The sequence below is a fragment of the Bos mutus genome, chromosome 19, assembly GCF_027580195.1.
Source record: "Bos mutus isolate GX-2022 chromosome 19, NWIPB_WYAK_1.1, whole genome shotgun sequence".
Taxonomy (NCBI): domain Eukaryota; kingdom Metazoa; phylum Chordata; class Mammalia; order Artiodactyla; family Bovidae; genus Bos; species Bos mutus.
The window spans coordinates 27030098-27040497 of NC_091635.1; the positions used below are offsets into that span (position 1 = coordinate 27030098).

At 52.9% G+C, this 10400-nt stretch overlaps 1 protein-coding gene across 3 annotated transcripts; it reads right to left on the reverse strand.

Annotated features, from left to right (window-relative positions):
- Positions 1 to 5: 5 nt before the first annotated feature.
- ORMDL3 (ORMDL sphingolipid biosynthesis regulator 3) lies at positions 6 to 6374 on the reverse strand. 3 transcript variants are annotated; one of them, XM_005898019.3, is made up of 4 exons: positions 6220 to 6374; positions 2883 to 3082; positions 2044 to 2195; positions 6 to 1623 (listed from the first exon to the last, which is right to left on the reverse strand). In XM_005898019.3, the coding sequence occupies exons 2-4, from the start codon at positions 3054 to 3056 to the stop codon at positions 1488 to 1490; spliced, it is 462 nt and encodes a 153-aa protein (XP_005898081.1). In that variant the 5' UTR covers positions 3057 to 3082; positions 6220 to 6374; the 3' UTR covers positions 6 to 1487. The 3 variants fall into 3 exon arrangements, with proteins under 3 accessions (XP_005898081.1, XP_070245895.1, XP_070245896.1); XM_070389794.1 differs by lacking the exon at positions 6220 to 6374 and adding an exon at positions 6146 to 6188; XM_070389795.1 differs by lacking the exon at positions 6 to 1623 and having other exon boundaries at positions 2040 to 2195.
- Between the last annotated feature and the right edge of the window lie 4026 nt (positions 6375 to 10400).

Here is a 10400-nt window from a genome sequence, read left to right on the forward strand (position 1 = left end):
CTGGGGAAATAGGAACACATTGTCCTTTATTTGCATTTCTCAGAATACTGTACAAAGGGAGTAAAAATCCTATTCACACTTTGCTTAGAAAGATTTTGAGGTGAAAGTTCCCTATGATACATGGGGTGGGGCTTGGGGGGACCGAGAGGCAGAAAACAGGGCCAGTGACCCCCCTCAACCCCCACTGCTCCCTCAAGGCCCTGGTACCCACACCTCAGAAGTAACACACACCCCAGTCAGATGGCGGGGGTGGGGAGAAGGCAGCTCCACTCTGGTCCCGCCCCGCCTCGCCTCCTCAGCCTGAGTGGACAGCCCCCACAGGTCACTCCCTGCTCCCTCCACTGTCCTGCTTAGGCGGGGACCATGCAGGACTCTCTAGCCCACCAAACCCAATTGGCGGTGACCTGATGACCCCACAGGTGCATGCCACACGAGAGGCCGTGGCCCAGGCCCCGTCTGCGTGAGAAGGTCTGTGGAAGGGCTGCAGCACTGCTGCTGTGCAGCATCCCCACGCCACCCCCCACCACCACCGCAGAGACAGTGTCACACTGGACCTGGGCTTTCGATGACTCACGGGCCTCTCCCACCCATTCCGCCCCGCCACGCCACCCAGGAGCTGCAGATCCACAGCAGCCTCCTTACCAATGTATCACCCCGCCACGTTGGGGGTAAATGATCCCTCTGACTCTGCCCCTCCTCCCAGACCACTTCTGAAAGAATGAGGTTGGGTCTGTCCCCACCACCCACCCCCCTCACACCAATCCCAGCTGCTACCTGGCCCCATTCTTCTAAGACTCAATTCAGTATCCCACCCCTGCCCCCAACTCCCTCCCCAGGGCCAGGATGGCTGCAGCCCTGGCCCCTCACCCCTGGGACCAGGCCACCCACATCCAGCCCACCATCCTGCTCCTTACCCTCCCCACTCCTACCCAATACCCCAGGTGGGTCATGCGAGAGCCATCTGACTTGGATTAGTCAATTCTCTACACAGAGCGATGAGGTGCTGCCACACGGTTGCTTTCATAGATACAAGCACACACGAAGTGTCATTCTAAAGACTTAAGAATTAAAGTGAAACAAACTAGAAGCTGTACCGTCCCCTCTGCCCCGCTCACAGGGGTTAAAGTGCTTTAGCAGTCTGAGGATGAGCAAGTGAGCAGGGGGCTTCTCTTGCCCCAACCTCACAGGTCTGTGTTCAGCCCAGAAGCCTAGCCCATTTCATGAACACCCCACAGAGTCTCTATCCAAAAGGCAAAAGGAAAAGATAATAAAAAAAAAATCAGAAGGGGTCAGAGCCCCAGGGGGCCCCCACCCCAACCCACTAAAAGCTACTTCAAGTCTGCTACTGGGGGAAGTGAGGAGAAAACTAGGGCCCGGAGGCTCAACCCCCGTCTCTGGCGGCTACCAGAGGCGCCTTCTGTCTTCAGCATCGCAGCCCAGGCTTCGACCCCTCCCCGCCATCCCGGGCAGGGGAAGGGGCTGCGCCCTCAGTACTTATTGATTCCAAAAATCCGAACTCCGTGGAGCTGGGGCAGCTTGGGGATGAGCACGCTCATCAGAGACACAGTGTTGAGGATGAAATGGATCTGGTCGTACTTGGTATAGAAGCTGGTGAGGAAGTACCTGTAGGGGGAGGTTGGGAGGAGGTATAAAACTCTGTTTGAAAGGTCCCTTTCTTCCCCCCTCCCTGGTTGAGGGAGACATTTCTGACAGTGAGAGGTTACGGCAAAGACCCCCCAGAACTGAAGTAGGGTGGTAAGATCCCCCCAGTTACAGAAGCTCCTGCTGACCCAGGCCCCGTGTTCTACCCCAGACCTGAGGACCAAACTCAGTGGCAGGAAGGAAGCTCCAACAGAGGACAGACAGGACCAGGGAGTCACAACCTGAGCCCAGCATGAGACCCAGGGGCACCCCAGCCTTTCTTCCTCTGGTCATTCCTATGTCAAGCGCCACAGCTGGCGAGGGGTTTAAGCCTCGCAGGGCCCCAGGGTTCCCCAGGCCTTGGCCTTTCCACTGGCATCCTCCTCTGCCCAAGGCACTCACAGCACGATGGGTGTGATGGTCAGGAATTTCCGAGATGCGGTGAACTGGACCCCATAGTCCATCTGCTCCCAGTGGGTGAGCAGCCTCGCCTTGCCCTGGTCCGGGGTCTCAAAGGGTGTCCCCTTCACTGTGTGCAGGAAGATGTACATGCCCTGGAGGGAGGGGCCTTCATTAGAGGACACAGAACGCCAAGGGCCCTCCAGCTCAGCTCCTCTGCCCCAGTCACAGACATGGGCTCCCAGTGATTCGGAGCCCCATCTACTGGGCAGGGGGATGCGGGCCGGAGGTCAGGCTGGAGCAGCTGGGAGACTGGCCAGAGAATAAGGAGACCCATTGGGTGAGAGGGCAGGCCTGGCATGAGGAGAATTCCCGGGGAGGAGTCAAACATAGAACCAGCAAGGAGACGCCGTCTCTCCAGCCCGGGGCTAGGCTTCCTGCGCCAGCTGTGGGGAGGCCAGATGATGGAAAGGAACCAGGTCTTGCTTGCCCGCCAAGAGTACCAGGGAGCAAGCAGGTAGTGAAAGAGCACGGAGGGGCAAGAGAGAAGGACCTTGATTGGGGAAAGAGGCATTTTTGCCCCAGGCTAGGCATCCAAGTGCTGCAGACTCTTTGGGGTCCTTAGCTCAGCTCTTGATGACCCTCTCTTCCAATCCATAAGCCACCCCGTCCAAGAGGTGTGGCCATACCTGCAGATTTTATTCCAGTAATGGGGGGTGGGGCAGAAAGAAGAGAACTCTGGTGACTGAAGTCAGCATGTCACCCTGACATCTGGCCCACGTCTCGGGGGGAGGGTCCCCTACCCCCACCCCACCAAAGGCAGGCAGCGGGCAGGCCCTCACCATGTTGTGGATGAGGTTGGTGAGGGTCCAGACAACGGGGACGCTCACAAAGGGGATGCTGAGCAGCACGACGTGGAGAAGCCCGATGGCCAGCACGTATGAGAGCCAGATGCCGCGGCTGTTCATCACCCGCGTGTTGGGGTTCACCTCGCTGTGTGCTGTTCCCACGTTCATCCTGCTGCCCCTCTCCTGCCACTGTCCTACAAACAAGCAGCACAGGCAAGACAGGTCACACCGCCTTCCCTGCTCCCTCACACCTTCCAATTTCTGCAGGGAGGCAGACTTTATCCATTTCCTGGTGCTGGGCTGGGACAAACACCAGGCTGCTCTGTACATCACCCAATCAGGACAGTGCCCTTCCAGGCACTGGAACTGCCTGGGTGGACAGGCCATCAACAGGCATCCAGCCCCAGAGCAAAGAAACCACTGCCTGTCTTGCAATCTCACCCTCTGGGGACCCTTCTGCCCAAGAAGCCCAGGGCAGGGGAGAAGAGGCCCGTGCCCTAACAATCACTCAGCAATAACCCCTGCTGTACTCCGTCTCACTGAGGGTCTGATATGACACATCTCCACCGCTGAACCCCTTGCTCTCCCTATGAGAAGGAACAGGCAGTAATGGATGAAGTATCCTGGGTCTCCCTGCACCCTAACTCAGTAGGATTGGCGGGGGTAGAAAGAGAGAGAAAAGGAAGAAAAGAAAAAACAGACAAGAGACAACCTTTGCCCAGACCTGGAAGCTGCCTTCTTGGGGACACAAAACCACCCATCCAGATGTTTTATCCATTTAGCAGCCACTCAGGCTAGCCCTCCTGGTGCCACCCATTTTCCTGCCAAACCACCTCGGCCCTTTTCCCTACCAGAGGAGGGGCGAGGACAGTGAACATGACCAATGTCTACAGTGCCCATGGGCGCCTGGAGCCCACATTAACAGACTTCTCCCAGGGACACACCTACAGCCTCTCTCCTGCCCCCTTCCCTCTCTGCCTACCCATCCTCACCTGGGCCTCTTTTCCGAGTATCTATTTCCAAGTGTAAGTTATTAGCACCATGCCTTCCTATGCCCAGTTCCAAGGGCAGAGGCCCTTTAGCAAGGGGAACCCGGAGGGCTTCCCTGGCTGCCCATGAAACCATGCAGCCCAGCCCATTCTTGGATGCAGGTAAGGAGGGAAACGAGCAGCCCCTTGTCCAGAGCTCAGCTGTCCCCAGATCTCTGAGGGCCTTCTGACCAGCAAGAGGTGGGAACAGATGACACCTTTGTACTGGCTCACCTCCTGAGCCAAGGGGAGATCCTGCCCAATAAAGACCCTAAGGTCATCACCATGGTAACAGCCCCATCTTTCCTGGGGATACAGAAAGGGGTTCCAGATGAGGGTATCCTGGTAGTGCTCAGAAGGTCATCCCCCAACTCTGCTGCGAGGACCCCACCCCCACCCCCCAACTTGGTTCCCTCTATCTCTGAGTGGGATCACAGAGACTGCATAGGAGCTGGAATTCTCAAGGATCAGTTCCCTACTTCCAGGATAATGGGAACAAGTTTCCTCCTCTCGGATGGCTCCAAGCTTAGAGACCTCAGGGGAAATGAGACCCACAACACACCTTCCCAACATACAAACATACATGCGAAGGCTCCAAAGCAGTCATGCTCCTGGGGCCCATGAGCTCAACCCATTAGGTTGGATAATTGGGCCTAAGAGAAACCCAGGGAACTAGAAAACCAGGACTGGCTCGGTTGTTAACCTTTCCAGGGCCTTAGGGCTTCAGTTACCCAAACACAGCTCCTGGGAAACCTACTGCACAAAAGCCTCCACCTGGTGGAAAGGGAGTGGAGGGTGGAGAGATCGTCTAGGAAGTGACGGCCCGAAGGGCTTAACTACTGACGAAGAAGAGGGAGAGAGTTCCCCAAGTAGGACCAGAAACTACTTCCCTTCCCCACTTCTCCCTAATCTAGACCTACAAGGATAAAGGAGTAGCAACACCTCTAGCCCTCCAGAGTTGTTTTGTCCGGGAGGGCCAAGAGCCTGGCTGAGTCCCAGATGATTCAACACTCCTTTCTGGCTGTAACAGGGCACCCAGCAAAGTCTGAGGCGTCTCGGGGGGGCTCAGACTTACGGCTTCAACTGACACCCTGGGAAGCTTCTTTCTGCAGCCTGAACACCAGGTGCCCTGAGAGCAGAAATTCCCAGGAGACTCCCCCTCCCCCCGAAAAGATAGAAAAGTCAATGAACTGAGGGAAAGACTGGCAGCAATAAACTAAGAAAAGCTCTCTTGAGACTTTTGTGTGACTAAGGGTACACACCACTTCCATTAGTGAAGTAACCTAACTGCCCCTGGCCCAGAAGGGGAGAAATGGGAAGAAGACGCTGACAGACACAAAGTAAGCTCACAGCAGCTGAGGCTGAAAAGTTCTGCCGCTAAACTAGCAGGTGTCTGCCCGCGTCAATCCCCGAGGTGGTTTCATAACCTGACTCAAACCAAAGCCTGCAGCAACTCTGTTCTGTTAACTACTTTCTTGCTGGCAGCTCTTTCCCACTCCTTCCTCCCCTTTCCTACTGGCTCCTACACAAATATCTCTGCCCAGTCTGTCAGACACCTAAGCCAACACCACAGTGCCAACGGCCAGGTGAGCTGCTTCCTAATCTCTCCCCCAACTAAGGGCAGCAAATCTTTCGCCTTCTGGGTGAGGAGCACAAAGCATAGGAGCCTGCAACCTGGACCCCAGCGGGGAGTCCCTGACACAAAGCCACTTTCTGCCCACCCCCACAACCGGCAGGGCCACCACCGTCGCTCACCACTTAGCTCCAGCTCTTCCTCCCGGACTCGGGAGGGCGGTGGGGATGGAAAGAAGGCGAGAAGAGGAGCGAACCCCTACTAGCACGGGGAGAGGGTGAGGCGAGGAGGCGGAGTCCGCACTATTGTTGGGGTTTACAGAGTGGGACTTCGAGACGAAGTGGGGGTCTCCGCTCCACCCCGCAGCCTGGGACCTCGCACTCGGAGCCTGGCTTCGTCCGGAGCCCCACCCCCACACGTTCACCCAGCTGGAAGCGGCCAAACCTTTATCCCCGAAGCCCAGCCTCTCCCCGCCCCCATCCCCAGCCCAAGCGCTTCTCCACTACGCCCCATCCCCTGCCTCCTGCCCCTACTTTCCCCGTTGGGTATCACTTCGACTGATGCACCCCCACCCCGCGGCTGATGCACCCCCGCCACCTCCACTCTCCCTGTCCCGATCCCCTCCAACCCCGGGCGCCTCCCCAACAAGCCCCCACCTCCTTTCCCGTCCCTCCTGTAGCCCCAGGATACTCCCGGTTTGGCCACTCCAAGGCCGCCCGACTGGACTCACCGTGTGGGGCCGGAGGTCGAGGCCCGGGAAGGGTGCCCGGGGGCGGGGGCCGCTGCTGCTCCAGCAGCTGTAATGAGCCGCGGCGGCAGCCACCCGCTGGCAGCTCGGGCCGAATCAGCGCCCCGCGCCAGCCCCCATTACGTCACCGCCCAGCGCCGGGCCGCCCGCAGCCTCCTGGGAGTTGTAGTATTTACCCCTGCTCCAGCCCAGGGCTCTCTGGGGCCGCCCGCAGGTTTCAACAGTGCGCGAAACAAAGGTCAGCTGGTATTGCTTTGACGCACAACAATGCCTGTTTTGGCGTCAGCGTGCTTCTTGTGGAGTTTACTATTGCCCGGTTTTGCATATGAGGAAACTTTAAGTTTTAAGTAACTTGCCGTAGGTCCAGCCTGGACTGAAACCCAGAAATTCTAACCCCAAGTCAGAGTTTTTCAACTACACTTCGCTGCCTCTGGCCCTCCAGACAACTACTGGCTCAGACCCTGTCGGGCCCTCCTGGAAGCGGGTTTTTCGCGATATTGGTTAGTATGAGAGTCTGGAGGTCAGAGAACTAAGTCCACAGCCTGTCTGCTGCTCAGTTACACCTGACCCAGGCAGGCCTGGGCCAGGTCTCATCTTTGGCCTTCCCACATGAGACGTGGGAAGAAGACATGTGACTTGGGAAGCCACCCTGGTGAATAACCAGGTCCCTGAGTCCCAGTCCCAGGTCAGCGGTGTGGGTTTGGGGTGGCTCTGGGGTCTGCAGTTTTCTGCTCAGAACTCTGCGGCCAGGGCACAGATTTTCCTGCCAAGTAGACTAAGCAGGCACTGCTTCACCAGCAGTGTAACCCTCAGCAAATAAGTTGTCTTAATCTCCAATTCCATACCTGTGAAAACCTACCTCTAAGGTTGTGGGAATTCAAAAGAATGTTTGTAAAGCGACTGTTATATTGTAGAAAGCTGTTTCTGTAGGAGGCTGAACTAAAGGACTCTTGAGGTCTCCTGGGTCACTCCCACTCTCCATGTCACCAAGAGGGCCTTGTTTGAATAGTTTCTACTTCCCCTGCCCCAGCTTCTAATTCCACTCTATGCCCGGTGGGGCTGGAATAGCAGGATCAGGTGATGTCACGACTGGCCAACCTGCCTGGCTGTGAACACACACTGGAATGAAGGTGAGGGAACAGAAAGGAGAATGCTGGTCCAGGGAACCTGGGGAGCACTCCTCTGTGACCTCACCTACCCTCTCACCAGGCGGCTGCCAGGAAACAGCTGTCATAAAGCTGGAGTGGGCCCCTAAGGGACCTATTGGACACCCAACAGCTGGATATCTGAACCACTCAGGGCAGAAGAACAGGCAGCTTCTGAAGTATTTCCAGGGCCAGTAGCTCAAGAGCACTCAGCCCAAGACTTGAATAGTCACCCAGAGTCTTAAACAGTTGTGCCTGGGCCTTACAGAAGTTCCTGCTGGTTGGTGGAGGCCCCTTCTGAAGAAATAAGCAAAAACTGCGTGTTGTCCTTCCATAGAGGCCTCCCCAGTACTGAGGGGGGGAAAAAAATCTCTTATTTTTCCCAAAATGCACCTACTGGACTCCTTCCACTTTTCTCTGGGAGTCTTTCATGCTCCCCATAGTTGATCAAGCTCTCTGATCTTTGCCAATTTCCTGTCTGAAGTTCAGTGACCCAGACTGGTTCCAAGCCTCAAACAAGGGTCTGACTAAATGCATAGTCTAACGGAAAGATTACTGGACATGCCATGCCCTATTAATAGCTCCTGTTATCAAGGGTGTTTTTTTTTTTTTTCTACAATGAGAATGAACAGAGTCCTGACTCACTCTAGGTTTGTGGTGAATTGTGGATCGCTTTCTGCTTAATTTAGCCTGAGTCCCTGTCATCACCCTTCTCCTCTGGCTCTCTGCCCTTGTAATTACCATGTCTTAACCAGACATCCTTCAGCCTTGAATAGCCCTAAGCACAGTTCAGAATGAGTAACAGCGCTCTTATGTGGCGCTGGCCAGTGTGTAACCCCTCAGACAAATAATTGCTGATATATGCTAAGAGATTAAAAAATTGTTCAGGCCTCGGAGCCATGATTACACTTCTGGTAGCATATTCTGAGGAAGTACAGCCCATGTACTATGTGTGAGGATGTTCATTCCAGCATTATCTATAATAATAAAACACTGAAAGCAACCCAGTTCAGTTCAGTTCAGTCGCTCAGTCGTGTCCGACTCTTTGTGACCCCATGAACAGGCCTCGGAGCCATGATTACACTTCTGGTAGCATATTCTGAGGAAGTACAGCCCATGTACTATGTGTGAGGATGTTCATTCCAGCATTATCTATAATAATAAAACACTGAAAGCAACCCAGTTCAGTTCAGTTCAGTCGCTCAGTCGTGTCCGACTCTTTGTGACCCCATGAACAGCAGCACACCAGGCCTCCCTGTCCATCACCAACTCCCGGAGTTCACCCAAACCCATGTCCATTGAGTTGGTGATGCCATCCAACCAACCATCTCATCCTCTGTCGTCCCCTTCTCCTTCTGCCCTCAATCTTTCCCAGCATCAGGGTCTTTTCAAATGAGTCAGCTCTTCACATCAGGTGGCCAAAGTATTGGAGTTTCAGCTTCAACATCAGTCTTTCCAATGAACACCCAGGACTGATCTCCTTTAGGAAGGACTGGTTGGATCTCCTTGCAGTCCAAGGGACTCTCAAGAGTCTTCTCCAACACCACAGTTCAAAAGCATCAATTCTTCAGCACTCAGCTTTCTTTATAGTCCAACTCTCACATCCATACATGACCACTGGAAAAACCATAGCCTTGACTAGACGGACCTTTGTTGACAAAGTAATGTCTCTGCTTTTTAATATGCTCTCTAGGTTGGTCCTAATTTTCCTTCCAAGGAGTAAGCGTCTTTTAATTTCATGGCTGCAATCACCATCTGCAGTGATTTAGGAGCCCAGAAAAATAAAGTCAGCCACTGTTTCCACTGTTTCCCCATCCCAAGTGTCCAAGAAAAAAGTTGTAGTACCATATCCACTGAGTGCCATAGAAGGAAGCCATATAGTAAATGACTGTGACTAAGAAAATGTTAAATGAAAAGATCAGGATACAAAATAGCCTGTGCTGGGAGTTGCCTAGGGGTCCAGTGGTTAGGCACGGGGCTTTCAGTGTTGTAGGCCTGGGTTCAATCCCTGGTCAGGGAACTAAGATCCCAAAAGCCATGCAGCCTGGCAAGAAAAAAAAAAAGTCTGAGCACCCCCCAGGGATGCAGTCAGCAAAACTAACACCCAACTCCATCAACAAATAAATTGGAAGAAAAAAAGGAGAGGGGGAGGCTTAAAATGAAAGGAAATTAAGAAATCTATCAATCAAAAGCCTTATTGGGGTCCTCATTAAAGTACACCAACTTAAAAAAAATATTTAAATTATTGAGGAAATTTGAATGCTATCTATTCGAATTGATGATTTTAATGAAATATACATTTTAAGGCATGGTATGGTACTGTAATTTCTTCAATAAAAAAGTCCTTCTTATCTTCTGGACATATATGCTAAAATATGTGGATGAAATTATATGATGACTGGATTTGCTTCAAAATAATCTGGGCTAGGGGTGCGGGAGAGGAAGAAAAGAAGCAAGTTGGGCCATGAAGTGATAATTATTGAAACCGGGAGATGGGGACATGAGATTACTTCTATTATTTTCTATGCTTTTTTTTGTTTGAAATTGTCCATAATAAAAAGTTTTTATAAACCTGCAAATGCATTAATGATTATGATGTGACAAGACAGAGCAACACTGGTAAGATCCTGGCAGCAGATTGCCAGGGTTCAACTCCCAGCTCCTGTGGTTGCCAGCTGTGGGACCTTAGGCAAGTCACTGGACCTCTCTGTGCTGTGGTTCCTAGAAATGAAGAATGTTGTCTTCATGGTGATACCTGCCACGTGCTGTTGAGAGAATTAAATGGGTCACTACATGTGAAGCACTTAGAACAAGTCCAGACACACAGGAATCATTATTGACTTTTATTAATCTATTCCACATTTGAGTGATATTTGACCATCTACTTCACTAGGCTGTGGAAATCCAATAAAATAAAAACAGATTTTGTGTTAGGATGGAGAGGTTGGGGGTGATTTTTTCATTCCCTAGTTTTAAATTTTGTGTAATGTGAGATTATTCGTTTTTAAATTTTTTATG

Bases quoted from the DNA above. Each gene is read 5' to 3' on its own strand.
- ORMDL3 (XM_005898019.3), bottom strand. From the start codon at position 3,056: ATGAACGTGGGAACAGCACACAGCGAGGTGAACCCCAACACGCGGGTG. The intron at 2,196-2,882 runs GTGAGGGCCTGC...CCCTCCCTCCAG, and splicing joins CCAACCTCATCCACAACATG to GGCATGTACATCTTCCTGCA. The intron at 1,624-2,043 runs GTGAGTGCCTTG...CTCCCCCTACAG, and splicing joins ACCATCACACCCATCGTGCT to GTACTTCCTCACCAGCTTCT.